Source organism: Geotrypetes seraphini, chromosome 2, assembly GCF_902459505.1.
Source record: "Geotrypetes seraphini chromosome 2, aGeoSer1.1, whole genome shotgun sequence".
NCBI classification, from domain to species: domain Eukaryota; kingdom Metazoa; phylum Chordata; class Amphibia; order Gymnophiona; family Dermophiidae; genus Geotrypetes; species Geotrypetes seraphini.
Window position 1 is genome coordinate 69,474,880 of NC_047085.1, and position 19,960 is coordinate 69,494,839.

A 19,960-nucleotide genomic window follows, 5' to 3' on the forward strand; every position below is an offset into this window, starting at 1 on the left:
GAACTGAAGCTGTGAAAGTCATTAGTACAATAGACCACTTCAAATTTTATTTTACAGGATATAAGGTCAAATGAAATGCATTTAAACCTCCCTTCTTTCATCTCCTTCAAAGAACCTTACAAGCAGGGTGACCAACACGATACATTCAATCGCTTTTGTATTTTTTTTATGGCAGCTAAAATGTGATGGAACAGGAGTCGTCGTCATGGATGAACCAAAATAAAACATCATTCCTGGTACTTGAAAAAGGAAATTTTATTTTGAAATACAGTTTCAAAGATATTTTGACTTCCAATTTCTGTATCACTGTGCACTGAAACAGGACAATAGAAAACCTATTTACAGAGCTCTAAAATGAGCTGCCATATGTACAGACATCTAGCCCAGGCTCTTTGGGTAGAAAATCAAGTCCTTGAGCAGAAGTAGTAAGAGCCTTAGCCCTGTCTGAAGACCAGTAAGGGAAAGCAATGACAACCAGACCGGCAGGTAAAACCTAACTGAACAGGTGACATTCTCACAAGGGACAGATAGTAAAAACCTAAATAGGATGGGCCAGGGTTCTCAGCCCAGTTCTTTGGACATACCCCAGTCAGACAGATTATCAGGATACTCGCTATGAATATACATGGAATAGATTTGCACACAAAGGAGGTAGAGCATGCATGTCCTTTGGGATATCTTAATAATCACACTAGCTTGATGTGTCCTAAGGACCGAGTTGAAAATCCTTGGGGTGGAGGCAATCCAGGAAGGGGCAAGTGTGAAATCCTGGTTGAGGTAGGAGAGTGAGATTCTGATTGGGCCTGGATAAAATGTCTTAGCCGAGTCGGATGAGGGAAGTCCGCATGGTACAAGAACAGATGACAGCTGAGGAAGGAGACGTCAGAACTGCCTATGGCGAGAGGCTAGTCCCAACTAAGGAGTTACAGTGAGGTCCTGGCTGGGCAGCTCTAGAAGTCTTGCTGGGGGCTGTGAGTCAGACTGTGCCGCCGCAGGTCGCAGTTCCGCCTGAAAACTTTGCCGCATTGCTCACAGTTGTAGGGCTTGATGTCTGTATGGGTAAGAAGGTGAGTTTTCAGATTACTTCTTTGATTAAAGGTTCTTCCACATGTGGGGCATTTGTGTGGAGATTCCTGTTCAGATTTGAAGCAAGCAACGGATTAATCCTTTACAGACTACTGTAGTTTTTCGCTTACATCAAATAACATGAAAAGGGTGGGGAAAAGGACAAAATTTGTTACTGATCCCCGGGTCAAACATTTGCTTCACATTCTGCTGCCTGTGTGTAATTTATAACTTTAGACCACCTGGATTTCTTCTCCGAGGACAGGGGTAGGCAATTCCGGTCCTCGAGAGCCGGAGCCAGGTCAGGTTTTCAGGATATCCACAATAAATATGCATGAGATAGATATGCATCTCAAGGAGGCAGTGCATGCAAATCCATCTCATACATATTCATTGTGGATATCTTGAAAACCTGACCTGGCACCGGCTCTCGAGGACTGGAATTGCCTACCCCTGGCCTAGGACTCTAATTTTACCAAAATGTTTGTCCTCAGACACAAATTAGGAGAAAATCTTTGGAAAATGCAGCCCTTAGTATCATAATGAATTGTTTTAGATATTTAACATGGAAAAAAAATAGATTAGCTGCTTAGAGATGCAAATAGTACATACAGAAAACCAGCAGTGGCAAGATCCACTCAGTATTTTCCCCAAAGATAAAATATGTGAAAAAGTCTTTACCTACATTAGGACCCAAGTTACACTAATGTTTCACAGCAGTTTTCATGATAGTTGCATGGCTTTTATCCCTTTCTAATAAACCCACACTAGCAATCCACTCACTAGCTCTCAAGAAAACAGTGTTAGAAAATAAACCCAAAAACCTGGTGTAAAAAAAAAGTTTGAAGGTTATATAGCTTTATTTAAGGCAATCCATGGATTAGCCAATCTTTATGTATGCCTAGAATAAAGTACTGTAGTTTGGTTCCCCCATTAGTTTACGAGGGGGGTGCTAAAAAGTTATCAGCCCAACCAACCAACCAACTTCCTAAATTCTGAGCGTTATTTTGCCACTGTAGAGGAAGAGAATTGTCTTATTTCGTTAAATGCCAACTTGCAGAAACAGAATGCTATGTTTTGACATTGTTTCAGATCATTGATTGAAACATATCCAAGTCATTCTCTTCTTGGTTGGGCTGAGGATTTTTCAGCACCCCCTCGTAATTGTAGATGTATACAAAAAAAAAAAAGAAAAAGAGGTGAACAAACAAGTGGTAGGTTACCCCCCCCTCTTAGGAACTCAATGAGCGTCGGGAGCAGCGCAGACCATTCAGTGTGACTCCCTGCGCTAGAAACTGCTATCGCAGTTTTGTTAAAGGAGGCATACATGTTTTGTGGTTTGCTTTTCAGAAATAAGAAAAGGGGCACGTATCTTGGAAATCTTCTCAAAGAAGATTTAAAGATGGAAGCACTTTCAGTTCTCAGGGAAAATATATGTAAATGGCTTAGGGCAGTGGTTCCTAAGCCCTGTCCTGGGGACCTTCAGCCAGTCAGGTTTTTAGAATATTCACAACAAATATCCATGAAATAGATTTGCACGCACTATTCCCAAGGGACATGCAAAATTTCTCTCTGGCACATTCAGTGTGGAAATCCTGAAAATGTGGCTGGTCAGGGGGACCCCCCATGACAGGTGTGGGAAAACCACTGGCTTAGAATAGTAACAGTAAGCAATGGCTGTTGAAAAATAAACATACCTGCATATGTAACGTTTTATGAACCGCAAGAGTGCGGGACTGACAAAATCCTTTCCCACATTCCTGACATTTGAATGGCTTTTCTTTAGAATGTATGTATCTGAAAATCAATGCAAGGGTTGGAATTCAATAGCTGCTCACACATAGAATCACACACACTTCTACCTCTGTTCTTTAATCCTTACAGCTATTTTAAATAGTAAAACAATTCCTTCTTCGCATTCTGTTTTATTTCCTAGGTAATTCTATTTACAGTTAGACTCTTGTAGAAAGCATATAATATAAAATTACATAATTTCCTACCAGGGCCTAATTGCTCTGGCTGGCAACAGCTCAGACGTATAGGCTTTCAAAAAGTGCTTCCTTCTTGCCTAGTCAATTTCCACAGCCTACAAGTTTATATTTGTGAAATTGACTACATGAAAATACCGAGCACTATGTAAATGTCTGACTTACTGATGCCAACAGAATCCTGCAGGTGGCCTATAAAAGCCTTTAACAGCTTTGGGTGATAGGGGCTGTTGACTATTACAGAGGGCAGAAACCATTTCTTCTCCTACACAATCAGCTTTAACCTTGAACATCCTGTGCTATAAAAATTATATATTGACTAAGTACTATTAGGTTAGTATATTTATTATACTCAACACTATCTCACTGACACTGGATAGCACAGCTGCAAAGATTTTAAACCTTAAAATACTTTCGTAGCAAACCACCAAACACTCTAGCTATTTCAGGGGGGGGGAGACCCTTGTAAAACTACCAGAAAAGTGACCACATTTTCTTACCAACCTCCCCCCCCCCCCCAAGCATTAGAAATCGGTATCTCCTATAATCATGATGGTATAGAAAACAGTTTTGATTTATAGGACCCTGGTGCTATATTTATCTTACAGAATCAATGAAATAAATGGTTATATTCTTTTCCATCAGTCCAGTGGAATCCTCTGCAGATGTAAATGTTCTTCCAAGACTAACAAGTCTAGATCCACTGTAGGCTTTAAATTCCCCCTTTCAGTACTTAAGTCATGCCCTCTTCCCCATACAGTACATTGGATTTTCAAAGAATGTTTGCCAATTAAACAGCCTTGGTCATTTGGGGGCATAAGCCAACTGAAAGGATCTCTATAGCAGTGCTAAGGCTTCCGATTTTAAATTTTTAACTGATTAAACACCCCTAATGGGCATAAACAAATAAAAAAAAGTATAGCATAAATACAGTAAAGCACCCACTTCCCTAGTACTCTCTCACCCTTCTGATTAACCGTTCCCCTTAACTGTATCCGTGACATCCTGTTTGTCTGTCTTGGCTGTTTAGATTGTAAGCTCTTTTGAGCAGGGACTGTTTTCTTCTTCTTTGTGACTCTGTGCAGCGCTGTGTATATCTGGCAGCGTTATAGAAATAATAGTAATAATAGTAGTCTTGAATTCTCCAATCAGTTATTGTGCATTTTCTATGCTGACAAATGTACAAACGTTAGAATCCCAATTAACCGGTATTCAAGCACCTGGCACTCTCACCCAATTGGCAAAAAAAAATTTTTCCCCAATGCAGCAGTGGTCCTGAGCCGTGATCCCCGCTCCCTCCAGCCCTGAAGCAGCAGCAATGGTCATGAGCCATGAGCCCCCCTTCTCCCTCCCTTGAGCCAGCCCCGAAGCAGCAACAGTCCTGAGCTGCGAACCCTTCCTCCCTCCAGCCCTGCAGCAGCAGCAGCGACCCTGAGCTAAGAATGCCTCCTCCGTCCCTCCCTCAATTACTGAAGCAACACTGGCAGCCAGTCAGCAGAGGCAGCATTGAAAACAGGCTGCTCATGGTCAGCCCCGGAAGGCGTTTCTCTCTGCTGCATCGGAAAGGCCCTGCTGGGGCTGGCCGCAAACTGCCTGTTTTCAGCACTGCCTCTGCTGACCATCTGCTACTGCTGCTTTGGTTAGTAAGGGGAGGTCCAGGAGGCCAGACCCACGCACAGGGAGGGAGGGCAGATGGGGGGGATGTGGACCAGAAGTGTGGGTGGGTGGAGGGTCCAGCAGGGTGCAGGGGAGGGGAAGATGATGGATGCTGGACCCATAAGTGGGGGGGGGGGGAGAAGGAGGAGAGAGAAAGGGGAAAGAGGGTGGGGGTTGAGGGGGGGGGGAAGATAGAGTGAAATGGGAAGGGAGACAAAACTATTTTTACAGTAACTCTGAAGCAACCAGAAACTACAGTTTAGTTATCCAGCATCCACCAACCCCATGGGTGACAGTTAACAGAGTTTACTATATTTAAACCCATAGACAAAATACTCAGCAATAGCACCTGTGACATAAAAGCACCAATAAGTATAGATTTTTGTGCCCTCAGGAAAAAAAAACTAACAAACAAACCCAAATCCACTGGAAAACAAACATTTAACTTTTATAGAAACATAGAAAAAATGAAGGCAGGCAAGGACCATATGGCATATCCTCTCTGCCCATTCATTCTATCTATTATCCCTTCCTCTCCCTTAGCCTATGTACTTGTCCTAAGCTTGCTTAAATTCATAGTGGTCAAACAAGCGGGAATAAATTAGATGCAAGCTTTTGGAAAGCAGAGAGTGTGGTGTGCTCCAGCGTTCAAGGTTTTCTTTTTTTATTCAAGCAAATGTGTTTTGTTTTGTTTTTTAAATGAGACTGTGATTATATTGATAGTCCGACCTGTACATGTGAAAACTCCTGAAGAAGGTATCTTTGGGGTACCAAAACGCTTGCAGTGCTGAGCCTTTTATTGAATGATTCCCTAGAAATAAAGATCCCACTTGGAAGCATCTCATTTATTCCCACTTGTTTAAAACGATTCCTGCCTTCGTGGGGACTTTGTGATGCTGGTGGATTAGATTCATAGCGTTCATCTCCACCACCTCCACTGGGAGTCCATGCCGCACATTCACTACTCTTTTCCGTGAGAAAGTGCTTCCTCAGATTACTTCCGAATCTGTCCCCTTTCACCTCCTTTCTATGCACCCTCATTCCAGAGCTTCTTTTTACTTGAGACTTACCTCCTGTGCATTTATGCCACCGAGGTATTTAAATGCCTCTATCATATTCCCTCTCTAGCCTTCGATATTGAGATCTTTAAGTCTGTCCTATATGCTTTATGATGAAAATCACAAATCATTTTAGTAGCCAGCCATTTTTGAAGGTGCAGTCTCCAGAATTATACACAATATTCTAAATAAGGTCTCACCAGAGACTTATTTAGAGGCATTATCACCTCCTTTTTCCTGCTGGCCATTCTTCTCCCTATGTATCCATGCATCCCTCTGGAGTCGTAGGAGCCAGTTCTATGGGTGCTCGAGCACCCCTAATATTAAACAAACTCTGACTGCATCCAGGGATGGTAATTTCAATTGGATTTAGTACCCCAGTTGGCTTCTATGCTTGCGGTTGCCTTTTCTACTTGTTTGGCCACCTTAAGATGATCACAAATGAAAACACCAAAGCCTAGAAGCCCTAATTATAGCTGATCACAAAGATATAGTTATGCAGGAGTGCCACTCACCTGTGGTCTCTCAGATGATCCTGTCTCCTGAAGGCCTTATGACAGATATCGCAAGTGTACGGTCTTTCATCCGTGTGGGTTCTCTCATGGATAAGCAAGTTGTAGGATTTAGTGAAATGCCTACCGCAAAACTTGCAGATAAATTCTTTTTTTGTCTTGGAAGGTAATCTCCCTCTGGAGGGCTTTCTATCTGGAGACAACTTGCTAATCTCCGAGATAGGACTTCCTAGTCCTGGGCCCAGCTTGGCTAGATCACCAAGTTTTGGTGGGTCCTCCTGTGTGGCAGCTATGGCCAGATTCGCAAAATCGAACCTGGGCCGGTCTTTGTGCAGGGCAGGGATGACGTGAGCAATGGCTCCTTGCTTTGGGTGAAAGAGATGTGTGGCAAAAGGTAAAGCTGGAAAAGAGAACCTGGCATCCATCAAGCCCTGTGCCGCAGCCATCTCCGTGATGGTGGACCTAGTGATACCATGCAGATTCGGATAACCTAATGTCCAGTGGTTCATGTGCATAGTCTGTATGGCACTCAGTCCATAGAGCCCCTGCAGGTGATCTACAGCTGCTGGGAAAGTGTTCACAGCCTGCAGGAAGGAATAGTTAGTTAGCTGCAGTGAAGGATGAAGGGGGATCGGAGCTGGAAGGGCTTTACTTCCCATCTTTGAAGATTCTATGATCGCCAGAGCTTCTGCACCTTTCTCTTGGAGCTGGCGTACTCCCAAACGTCTTAAAACACACCTAGGAAAAGAAAAAAAAAAAGAGAATGCATTTACTCTCTTCCCTTAGACTTTTAATATCAATGTAGCATAAGAATTATCCATCTCTTTATTTTGCATGTACTGTATATCACAAAGCAGAACTTGCAACAGGCTCTGTACAGCCGACACTGTGAATTTCCATGTTATGGTGCACAGGTAGTATTTAAGATTATAACTGTGGGCAAGATGACCTAAGGGCCCTGGTTTCAGACTAATGTCCCGTCACCTTTTCATCTCTCCCTAGCTGAGGGACAATATGGAAGAAAGTCTTTGAAAAAATGGCATATTGAAATTCATGAGCAGCTTTCCTTTTCACATACTGTCCTAAAATGGAAATAAAATATCAAACAAGAAATCTCAAAGACACCTTTCATTACTTTGAATTCTACCTCTTTCTCGTTTAATTCAAAATGTTACAATTTTTTTGACAGCAATCCCTCCTGATCAGACTGAAAACAAACCATGAATGAGGGTTAATTTTAATAATAGTAAAGTAATGATAAACAAAAGTTCAGAAAATATAAGAATAGCTCATCTGTTTTAAGTATCTTCACATTTGAAGGCCCAGCTTAGAACCAGGGGCTCCAGGTCTTTAGCCTCTCACATGGAGACTCCAGACAAATTGCTCGGAGGGTTGTACCATCTCCTGGGGGAGACCACGGTGGGAGTGGAGGAGGAAGAGGTGTCAAAGCAGCCCAGCTTGTTGGAAGTCTACTGCTTATTTTTCTGCTTTCAACAACAACTCATCCATCAAGATAATTGCAGGAGAGAAAAGCAACACCTACAAGTTCTAGATAAATCCACTTTACACCCAGATCCCTTCCAGATGGTTGATGTGGGGGGGCAGGAAACCACATACCAAAGGATTTTTCCAAGAATATGTATATTTGCCCAGTAGTGGCCAGCTCTGGGGACCTCTCCCATCTAACTTAAACTCCCTCTTCCTACATTCAGATTTTCACTCTTATAGAACTCTTTTGCCTAAACTTTCATGTTCCTAATAAAGAAAAATTAAATCTGAACATAAAAAAACTCTCTCCTTTGGTTGCCATTCATGGTAATATGTAGTAAAGCTAAGGAAGTAGCTTGTATATTAATCTAACCATTTTATTGTGGTAAGAATATTAATTTTTTTCTTTTTTTTTTTCCCAATCTTTATTTATTTTTACAAGTGTATCAATAAACTGACAATTGAAATTAAGTACATCACTTGAATTTCTTTCATATTTAACAGTAATACATAAAATTTAACCCCTTCCCTCTCACCCTTACCATAACATATGTAATATTTTTTCATACTTATTAATACCCTCCCCTCACCCACCAAAGCTTTTCCAACCATTTCCAACCTTATTTACCTCCCACCCCCCCCCCACTGGATGTGCATATTATCTTATGACATACCATAACTATAGAGATTCTACAAAGGACGTCAATGGGCCCCAAATTAATTTTAAATTTTCATTATTCCCTAATATGGCAGCATTCATTTTCTCATATTTATATATTAGACATGAACTTGCCCACCAAAATGTAAAGTTGAGGCGATCCCAAGTTTTCCAGTTTCATGTAATCAGTTGTATAGCTGTACTTGTCATAATTAAAGAGAGACGTCTTTTATGTTTATCTAGGGGATCTTAAATATGCAAAATAGTACCGCAAATTATTATTTCAAGAAACTGAATTATTCAGCCCTTACCCTTCAGTTTTGCAAAGGAAAGCAGAAGCAAGGTGCAGGATGGAAGGAGTAACAGAGTAAATATAGCATTGATAAAATTATGGGCTCATAATTGCATAAAATAATTGATACCAATCCAATTCCAACTTAGTTAATTCTTTAATTTTAACAACTAACTGTAGCTGAACATCTGCTGAAATGTCCTAGTTTATTGTTAATATTCAGATATTTTAAATAGCATCATACATAGGCCACCTCATAAAATACACAACACCCATTTATGCGCTCTAAGATATTGTAAATAAACCGTAGAAGCGTAACATAAGACAGGGTCTAATATTTTTAAGCAGCCTTTTTAAATGTCTTGTCATCGGCCCAGGATGGGATTACAGACATGCCTCTCTCTATGGTACTATACATCAAAAACAAAGAATATAGAATTTATTATCACGCTATTCCACAGCCATGCTCTTCCTTGAATAGTGTATTTGCTGAATATCCATCTAGCGGTTTGTTTAGCATCTGGTTGGGAGCAGGTTATCCAAAATCAGCAAAATTTCTTCTAAAAATTATTGAATGATCTGAACTGGAAAACCTGTCTGAGCAATTGGAAACTGGACCATAATTGAGGAGGGAGGCAAGGTTGGTCCTCCTGCTTCTCCTCCCCACTGCCACACTGTACCGATTAAGATTAAATGCCCCATTTCCCCAGGTCCCTGCAGTATGTATACTGGGAGTGCACCAGTATAAAGAAACGTGGGAGGGAGGTTATAATCAGAGGTGGTGGTGGTGGGGGAGGGGGGGTCAGACAGAGGATTTCATTCAGACCATTCAACCGAACAATTCCTCCCGATTCTAATAATCTTTCCCACCACTAATCACTTTCCATTTTTAGCAGGAATTCCACTTCCCGATTGTATTAGGAGGTAGTTGAATATTCTGTGTTAACACAATTTTTACCACAGTTAGAATGTTTGCTTCCTTTAAACTGCACCCCCCCCCCCCAAGAAAGAACAGGTGCATTAGATTATCCTCTTTGCTGAGTTTTATTTTAAATATATGTTAAATTAATATATATTTAAAATAAATTCATATATATACACACACATATCCAGGAAGTGAGATTTTTTGCTAACAAAAAAGTTGCATAACTACTTAGAAGATGATTTTTTTTAAACATGCAATTATTCCGTACCATTTATCTACAGATATTGCTTTGGGAAATTAGGTGAAAGATTCACACTGCCCCAGATTTGCATGCCAGCAAAAAGCTTTGTACAAGCAAAGCCTCTCCATACAGAATTTTACTAAAACAACCTGTTAGCACAATTTAGTGATATACTTGGTGCTGTTCACTTGAAGACATGAAAAGCCATGTCCGGACTCTTCAAGTATTGTTTTCCCTAAAGAAGATTCTCTGGAAAATTCAGTCACAGTCTTGACACCAATCAAAACGGGAGATAAACCAAAATTGTGTCTGGCATAGGCTGTGGTAAGATGCTGAACAGATAAAATACAAGATGCATTTTATATAGTTTGCCTATGCTATGTCTCGTACAGAATGAGAAACTCTTGCAATAGAAATCATGAAACAATAATAAGTCTAAAGCTTGGAAATATTAAGTGAAATGTGCCTGTTCTCTCGCCAGTTTTTACACAGCTCTTTGTTACCCCCACATGAACGCAAAAGAACTGAAGTTTTAATAAGGCTTTTAAAAATAATCATTAAGCAATCGACATCCCCTAAAGATTATTCAGCCAGTACACATATCGCACATGGCCCAGTAGGTTCTAAAATAAAATCGGGAGAGCGGTGTGGTCTTTAGTCTGCTTTAAAGGTGAAAAACGGATGTCAATTTTCAAACAGGCCCTTTTGTCTCCTTTTGTCAGTCTTACGGAAGAGCTAATTCAATTAAAAAGTTATTTCATTTTCACACAGCGTCCGCTCTGTTGATTCCCCCCCCCCCCCTTTCCTTCCTCTTGCATATGAACAGCGCGCGTTGGGGGCAACTGCGAATAATAGTCGACGCGTCCATTTGTTCGCGAGTAACAGTCAAGATCGACACCGACTGCAATTGGCTGCTGAAGGACAGCTAAGAGAGGCTGCTACAATCCCTTGGATGTAAGCGAAATTAAGAGACCGCAGGAAAAAAAAAGTCGAAATAATACACAGTAGCCATCACTCGGGGAAAATGTTGCATACGTTTAGTGGTCTTGGAACTGTAATTTGTGACTTTAACACCAGGGCCTCTAATAGAAAGGGTCTACATATAATAATAATAATAATAATTTATTTCTTATATACCGCTATACCGTGAAGTTCGAAGCGGTTTACAATAAAGATACATTTGATAGTACATGGGATAGAAACGGTTTACAATATGGTATTTATTATAGAATTAACCTACTAAGTAAGGTGTTTTTGTTGGCCAGGATCTTCAATATTGAATAAAATATCTGTGTGTCCTCACTTCAAACATTAGCATTCGCCAATGAATCTATGGAGGCTTTCCTAAATATGAAACCATTTTTCGTTTTTGAACGAGCGCTCAACGCTGGAGACGCATTTCGCGTCGACGGCCGCATGGGTAAAGCGGTGGCATATGCACGAAACGCGCGCAAGCCTTTAACCCCATCCTCTGTCCCCACCCCCCCTTCTCGTAAAGTCCGTTCACCTAACCTAACTGCTTCGTATGCAAAAGACACACTGACTTACCCACCGCAGGAAGCTTCTCCCAAGAGCCTCCTAAACGATCTTAGTCCCTTTGCGCCGTCATTAGGTCCGAACGACTGGCGCGTTAAGCCACCAGCACTTTTAGCAATCGAGTTCTCGCAGCCACCAGCATTGTTAAAGGGCTCATGTGCGTTTATGCCTCCGAGTCTGGCCGCGAAAGTAGCAGCGCAACAAACAGTCCAGGCTTGGGGTTAGTTTTGTTTTCAGGGTTTTGAATTTATTATTTTTTTTTTTTGGGGGGGTGGGGGCTGAGATGCAGGCTTTTGCTCTCGCTCCTTTCCCTCTACGAAAGTTTGCTACAAGTCTGCGTTCTGCCTCCCAGGTCCATCACATTTGTGCCGAAGGCAGCCGAACTCTTCCCTAACTCCCACGATGTGGCCCCGCCCACACGAGAACGGCCGACGTGCCAAAGGTCTGAGCGGGCTTGGGCGCCGCCCATGCTCCGCCCCCCTACTTCTATATTCTCGCTAATAGCCGCGCTCTGTTTACTCGTGTTTGGATAGCAACTGGATCTTAAAGGGACGACTCTCTTTTTCTTATTTTGCTGCACCACTAGGTGCCTTAGGTTGATCCTTCTGGAAGCGCGCCATTCCTAGAGATTAAAGAGTCTTCTCGTCTATAGCGTTGTTCAAGCCTTGACCATCTGGGGGAATAATTTGTCACCGTTTTCGTACCGAGTCAATCATAGTAATCCCAACACAGAGATGGAGCGTGTTCTTAAACGTTTCAAGGAGTGATGTACTCATCTTTAATTTAGATTCTTTAGATTCATAACATAATCCCAGAAGGCTGTAAGTTTTAACTCCTTTGATTGAAGTGAGCTAATTGATATACTATACTGATAATTGAATTTCGCCTAGAATAAATTACACTTGGTATTAACATACTTTTGTTCACGTGTTAGAATCATATACAAGAAATATTTTCCGAAGGACATGAATTCAAAAGATGCTGATTATATGGTAAATGTGATCAGTTATCCGAAACATTCGAATCTATCCAGAGGTGTGTATCAAATCCATGTATAAATATCCTCATTGAAACGGAAACTGAAGCTTTAAGGAAAGTACAATTAATATTAGCGATTTTTTATTGTGGAATTTTCTAATAACAGAGTTGCTTTAATTTACAGTAAGGTCGCAGGTACAGTTAAACAAGATGTGTATTTAATTATACTCAAGGTGAAAGGATTTTGGTGTTTTTTAATGTAATTTATTTGATAAGTGTCAGAATATTATAAATTATGGTTCAGAGTTGAAGCATTATTTCCCAATCTATCAAGGTTTCTTTATTTCAGATTAATTTGTCCATATTGCCTGTAAAGCTGGGTTCTTGAGCAAGAATCATGTCTTTAAAAGAGGAGGGAAAGTAAAAAAAATAAAAATAAAATTCTAAATAGATTTTAAATAACAGGAGTAATTAAGAAAGTAAGGAACTACATCAGAACTAGAAAATTAGGAAAAACCTTTGTGTCTTATGTCTAGAAATTACTAGGAAAGTATGCTATATTTTCCTTTCCGGGCGTGAAATGTGGTCGCTCCCAAACCGTTTTTCATTTCTTCCTGAGGTGGAGTTTACGAAATGCGAACCCCCACATTTTAATCGCATTTCATGACATGAAACGACAGCTAAAACTTGAAATGACAGGAAATAATTGCCAGCGATGACAGTTTGAGATGGAGTTTCACTCTTTCACTATATTTATTTATGTAAACATTTTCTATTCTGCACCATCTACAATTGTGGACGCCTTGTTGGACAATCCTAAGAAAGGACGCGCTTTGGAATCTGTCGACAAAGATCCATCTTTGAAGCAGGTCCTATATATTCTCCATTCCGTGCTTGAAACTATGGGTTCTTGCCAGGATCAGCTCTCTCTGCCACAGTCCTTGTTTCTGGTAGGGCATCTCTTGTTACTAGCACTAAAAATACCCCAAACTATTAAAATGAACCTCTTGCAGATAAAATTCAGAAGTGATTGTCTTAAATGTATCTTTCTATTATTAAAACGTAGACTTTTCCCCTCCCCCCACTTACAAATAAGCGATCTGAATCCAATTCAACCAAGGATAAGCTCAAAGATTAATTTATCCAACTGCCTCACTATATTCTTCTAGGACCCAAGACAAAAATAATTTCCCCCCCTCCCCCCACAGATAATTTAGCAGGACTTGCTTGCATTTATGTGTGGGGGGGGGGGGGGTTTTGGTAATCAACGCACAATTATTTGAAACATGACAGCAAGGAAACCCGGAGTATTATACCTTGTTTTGTACCACATATGAGAAGTGTTATCAATAGTATCTAACTTTTGTGGTGTTTGAAAAGAGTTGTGAATTCTAGCATTAGAATTATGTAAACCACTGTGCATATGTATAATGTTCACCACCAAATTCTCTACTGTGTTAGTCTTCTAACTGTTGCCCTGAAAGTATTTGAACAGAAGAATCTGACATTTATTTTGTTATAGAAACTTTATTTATTCAATTTTCTTTACAGTTTCCCCAGGGGAGCTCAGAACGGTTTACATTAATTTATTCAGATACTTGAGCATTTTGTCCCTGTCTGTCCTGGCACCCTCACAATCTATCCAATGTACCTGGGGCAATGGGGGGGGGGAGGGGGGGATTAAGGGCTCCTTTTACAAAGGTGCGTTAGGGCCTTAACGCGCAGAACAGCGTGCGCTAAATGCCCCGCGCGATAGCCGCTACCCGCCTCCTCTTGAGCTAATCCGGTGCGTGCGCTAAAAACGCTAGCGTACCTTTGTAAAAGGAGCCCTAAGTGCCTGTTGGGGAGCAGCATGGGATTTGAACCCATAACCTCAGGGTGCTGAGGCTGTAGCTTTAACCGCTGCACCACACTCTCCCACAGTAGCCTGCAAGTGGCCACAAAAAAAGTTCTCAGCCCAACTAACAAAGTTAGAGCAGTCTCCACGGAGGGCTATACGTGTCCGGCGATTTTCCGCTTTTATCGTTCCGTATTTTTCCTACGAAATGAAAAAAAGTGGAAAATCACTGGTCAGTGTGCGGCCCTCAGTGCAGACTGCCTCAGCTTTGTTGCTTGGCCTGAGAACTTTTTAGCGGCCCCTCGTATATATGAAACCGTGGTCACTAAAGTACTTCTCTTCTTGTCCCTAAAACTGTCAGGTTGAGACTGACAGAAACCTTCTTTCTTGTGACTTTCCTACATATACACACACTAGTAGCATCAAAACAGCGCTGCCCGACTCCCCCATTTTTCCACGGGCTGCAAGTGTCCAGGGCCGGTGCAAGACTATTGGGCAAACCTTCATCCTTACGACTCACTCCCCCAATTCAGGTCCCTAGCCTCTGGGTTACCCCTCCAAGAATTTGATAAACTGTACAATCAGTATCACTCTTATGTCTCCGAGTCTTACGCCATAAGACTCTACACAGCCATAGCATAATTAGACGTCGTGGCTTTAAGTATTTACACTTCTTTTTGGATTTGTGTGGCTCTGAGAACTTACTGTTTTGCTTTGAGGACAGCTGCCCTTTTGTAAACCCCTTCTTTCAGTCGCCACCTCCCTAGGCCACCTCCTAGCCTTGCTTAAGGGTAGACCACCCCTGCAAGTGTTCCAAGTGACCTACTCAAAGTTCTTAGGAACAATCTGGGATCCATAACACTAGAGCAAAGCACCAGTTATAGAGTATTGGACTAAATGGAATCACCAAAACAATTGATTTCATGCTGTTTTGGCCCTATCGACGGAAAACTGAGTTCAGCTTTTAACAGCAATACGGTATTGATACCTAGAGTGATACAAATGTATGTGCAATTTCCCCCCCCCCCCCCCCAAATGCGTCCACATAGACACAGGAACAGAAGGCACAATTATAACCCGGGATAAAGTGCAAAACCTGGGGCCTGGGCCTATGCGGTCACCGAATCTGTAGTCACCACTAGCACTGATTTTGTAATGCAATTCAATCCAGATGCTAGTTCATTTTGTACTGATCTGAAGAAGTGAGTTTAACTGATATCCTTAAACATTTAATTGACCATATGAAAAGGTACGTTTTGTAAGTTGTTGGCTTTTCTGTCTAGTTATCTGCGGAGAGAATCAACAGTACTGGCTAGCAGTACTGGAAGAGTGATGGGGAAAATGTCCCCAAGGCTGCATGAAGACAGGATTTATTTAAAAAAAATAAAAAAATAACAGTATTGGAGACAATATTAAAAAAAACTTTCTTCCGGATAGGACACTGTTGCTGGTGCACTGGAAAAGGGGACATCGTTCCCGCAGGTTCTGGTCGTGCCGCAGTTTGGAACAGAGAAGCGACTGGGGAAGAGCCGCAGCGCCCCCTGGCGGTTCTGGTTTTGCTACAGCGGCGAAGCGGTAGGAATGGAGGCGCTTGTACCGCAGACGAGCGAGCGGGGGGAGAGCAGCGCTCTGTACAGCCTTCACTCCGGACTATTACTGTGTGTTGCAGGTCTGGCAAAAGCTCTGAAACACAGACACGCACGAAGACCAATTAATTTATAATAAAATGGCAGTGCACCTCTCAAACTATAAATGAAGTAGATTTGAATTGCCTCTCGAAGATCCCTAGACAAGCAGGAGCTGTTTACATTTTAAATGCTCTGCGACACGGCTTTTACCAATCTGGACTTCACATGTTTAAATTAGCATGTTTTCTAAAATTGGTGTTTCCAAGATAGAATGACAGCTCGGGAAATGGTGATGATCACATTACAGATTACATCATACTGTGTAAAAGATAATATTAAAAATTGTGAGCTGATGAGTAGAGAATCTTCAAATGTTTAGAAATGATTTTTTGGGGGGGGAGGGGGAGGGAGGAAAGCAGGACACCTGCCTTCATCACAAGTGCTCTTTCCATAACCCAGGGCCAAAATGTGAGCCTGGAACCAAGCGAATTGGTTAAAATGCAAAAATTCAAGCAGGGGAGGTGCTGGAACATTGCCAGTCATACGAATTCACTGGCTCAGCAAGAACCTAAAACCTGTGCCTTCGTTCCTTTAGAAATCAAGAATTTGCCTCTGTCCCTGCCCTTCTCTCCCCCCTCCCAGTTGATTAGAAAAATTATCTGAGAGAAAAATCTACATAAAAAAAATAAAACATGCTTGTATTCTGCTTCCTGCAATGACGCCTAGCGGGAGAGGTAAATAACCGGACAAATCCCGTTTCTTGAATTAGCCAAAACCTAGAATGGCAAATGGTGTGGCTGCAGGAAGTTGAATTAACAGGTTAACCCTTGGTGACTGTAGCCAGGCTTCCTTATAATAAATACAGCTTTAAGAATGGCCAATTTCTTTTTAAAATTACGTTTTGCTGACATTTTAATTATTTTTATATAAAGTCGAAATCACCCAAAACATGTGGAGGGTTACAGAGAAAAGAGATCGGGGGATATTTGCAAATATATACCGTCACTTTAATATTAGACTTTGTTATGAGAATTGTTTATTTTGCTGAAATTTAATAAAAAGATGTAAGCATACAAAAATAAGAAACAGCAACTGAAAGGTGAAAGCCGTAGGGAGAGGCCTGAGATGGGTTTGTGCAAGTGTTAAAAACCACAAAACAGGAAAACGTATTCCCCCTTTAGCCGCATTACAGAGTGTCTTCTTCACTCGGAATAGTTTATGTCCTTATTACATGGTTTTGTTTATTAACTGATGCTCCCTTTGCGCTGCAGAGTTATAAGAGAGAGACAGGACCTTTGATTTTCGTCAGACATCTATTAATGAATGTATGATGCAATGAGATCTGCGATCATTAACCCCCCCCCCCCCCAAGAGTAACACATCACGCTATAAATTCATATGATAAAAACCATGATTTATTTATTTTTTTACTGAAACAGGAAAACAAAATTTAAAAATAAGCTACCAGACCACCTTCAGTTAAAATCTTTTTTTTAAAAAATAATTCTTTATTGATTTTCAAACGTTAATAGTGCAATACAAATAATTTAAATATAAACACTAGAGAAAACGCACTTTAAATACAGAAACAATTCAGAATACAATAATTTCCTCCCTCCTCCCCCCATATCTAATACAAGAAGAAGTACATATTGATTTAAAAAATATAGATCACACAAGAGAATTGCAGTCACAAGAAAACCACCCTATCCCTCCCCACCCCGCTCCCTCCACCTTGAATGTTCATATTTAAGGGGAAAACATGATTTTCAATCTTTATAGTATCTTGTTAATGGCTCCCAAACATCCCTAAATTCTTTATTACGGTTTTCCAAAATCTGGGGCAGACCAGATGTGGACCATGAAGTGGAGCCGTGAAACTTACAAGTTATATTCCACACTTTTCTTGACACTTTTTTCGTTTCAGTGACATGAAACGAAAAGTGTGGAATAACTTGTAAGTTTCACGGCTCGTCTCGGTTGGGCTGAGAACTTTTCAGCGGCCCCTCTGCTAGTCACAGCTGCCAGAACATAAGCTTCGAAGGCACGACGACACGTTACGGAGCTCATACGAAACAGGGTCAGCAGTAAGTCGTTACATAGCATTAAAAAAAAAAACTATCACCCTCATTGGCTCGAAGCAGCGCCCTCAGCCTTTAATGCTGTGAGTGTCGATTGTTGTTGTTTTCTTGTGGGTGTGAGTTGTTGCAACATTTTTTTTTTCTTGTATATTGCGTGATCCATCAGACAATGATATATAAAACTTGAACTGTTGTACATTTGATTACTTCATCAAAGCTGATTAAAAATGATCACACTGTGTTAGCGCTGGCTTTGAAGCTCATGTGCACAAAAGGAGGTCCGAATCTGCCATTTAGGATATTAAAGCAGGCCGACTGTGGAGAGCAGCTAACTCAAATTAATTGGATCTGTTTAGCCTTTTGGGGGGGGGGGGGGGCTCCACATTTACTACCGTACCCCTAGTGCCCGTGTCTCTCCTCTTTCCCAGACATTCCAATCCCACAATTAACATGGTTCAATATAACAATAATACAACACTACCTGGAATTCCGCAGGCCCCATCTTCATGTATTGGCAACATAATCATTTTATGGCAAACAGAATAAGTTCTGCTCCAGAACGATTGTACAAAACGATTACTTAGGCCCAGCTGCCGAGCTAGTTAAGCAGCAGAGCCCGCCAAATTAACTCCAGCACTGATGCTCTCCCTTCCCCCACCCTGCCATGGGCTTCAGGAGCAGACATGGACCTCGACGGTTTCCATAGGCCCCGTTTAAAACCTGATCAAGCACTAATTATTTTCAGGACTAATCTCCCATGAGCCAAAAACTCCAGTAGCTCAGGAGTCTGCCAACTAGGCCAGTGGTTCCCAACCCTGTCCTGGAGGAACACCAGGCCAATTGGGTTTTCAGGCTAGCCCTAATGAATATGCATGAAGCAAATTTGCATGCCTATCACTTCCATCATATGCAAATCTCTCTCATGCATATTCATTAGGGCTAGCCTGAAAACCCGATTGGCCTGGTGTTCCTCCAGGACAGGGTTGGGAATCACTGAACTAGGCAACCATAATGCCCCAGTTATCACCCAGTTACTTAAACAATGCCCCAACAGTAGGCAAAAGTTGGTGGGTGGGTAAGTCATTTCAGAGGAGCAGCAAAAGCACATTGCACCTCTATAACCCTCCTTTCAAATCTACCTGTCCAGTCCCCAATCGGGTTGCCAAGCCAGTGGTGCAGGGGTGTCAAAGTCCCTCCTCCAGGGCCCTAATCCAGTCGGGTTTTCAGGATTTCCCCAAATGAATATGCATGAGATCTATTAGCATACAATAAAAGCAGTGCATGCAAACAGATCTCATGCATATTCATTGAGGAAATCCTGAAAACCCGACTGGATTAGGGCCCTCGAGGAGAGACTTTGACACCCCTGCACTGGTGTTTCACCGCAACATCCCCCCTTTTTCCAGATTATATCTCCTCCTAGAACAGGGGTGGGTAACTCTGCTCCTTGAGGGCCGAAATCCAGTCGGGTTTTCAGGATTTCCCCAATGCATAGGCATGAGATCTATTTGCATGCACTGCTTTCAATGCATATGCATTGGGGAAATCCTGAAAACCCGACTGGATTCCGGCCCTCGAGGACCAGAGTTGCCCACTCCTGTCCTAGAACCTTCCTTGAATTGATCCGAACTGGAGACATTGAAGTTTCAGTAAGCCATTCCAGGCCATGGTTAAACTTATCCTTCCAGACAAGCTCTTGGGCTTGTCTGAATTTGTCGAACTTTGCTGTGGCCCTTCAAAAGTAACTATTTGGTCCTCTTTCTCTACAAATCTCTAATATACCCGTTTAAAATCAGTCTCTTCTTAATAGGGTGAGTTACCACTCCCTCTCCCACAACCTAGAAATTTGACAGCCCTCAACGCTCATCAGCTCCAAAGCCACAAAAAAAAAATACGAATTACTACATTATTTGGAATTGTAGGCTTAGAATTTGAACTTTTTTTTTTTTTGCTTTAATATGATGCAGTTGTAGAAGGATAAGGCTTTCTATAAAAGGAATGCGCATTATTAATTAAA

At 41.6% G+C, this 19,960-nt stretch overlaps 1 protein-coding gene and 1 long non-coding RNA gene across 5 annotated transcripts; one reads left to right on the top strand and one right to left on the bottom strand.

Annotated features, from left to right (window-relative positions):
* Positions 1-236: 236 nt before the first annotated feature.
* OSR2 (odd-skipped related transciption factor 2) lies at positions 237-11,839 on the bottom strand. 4 transcript variants are annotated; one of them, XM_033934089.1, is made up of 4 exons: positions 11,436-11,839; positions 6,283-7,017; positions 2,763-2,862; positions 237-1,133 (listed from the first exon to the last, which is right to left on the bottom strand). In XM_033934089.1, the coding sequence occupies exons 2-4, from the start codon at positions 6,936-6,938 to the stop codon at positions 951-953; spliced, it is 939 nt and encodes a 312-aa protein (XP_033789980.1). In that variant the 5' UTR covers positions 6,939-7,017; positions 11,436-11,839; the 3' UTR covers positions 237-950. The 4 variants fall into 4 exon arrangements, with proteins under 4 accessions (XP_033789980.1, XP_033789979.1, XP_033789982.1 ...); XM_033934088.1 differs by having other exon boundaries at positions 11,432-11,839; XM_033934091.1 differs by having other exon boundaries at positions 237-1,051; positions 11,432-11,838.
* A 114-nt stretch (positions 11,840-11,953) lies between these two features.
* On the top strand, positions 11,954-15,804 carry LOC117355471. The gene is made up of 3 exons (XR_004538377.1): positions 11,954-12,240; positions 12,354-12,454; positions 15,672-15,804. It is a non-coding gene; the product is annotated as an uncharacterized LOC117355471 (long non-coding RNA).
* The last annotated feature ends 4,156 nt before the right edge of the window (positions 15,805-19,960 follow it).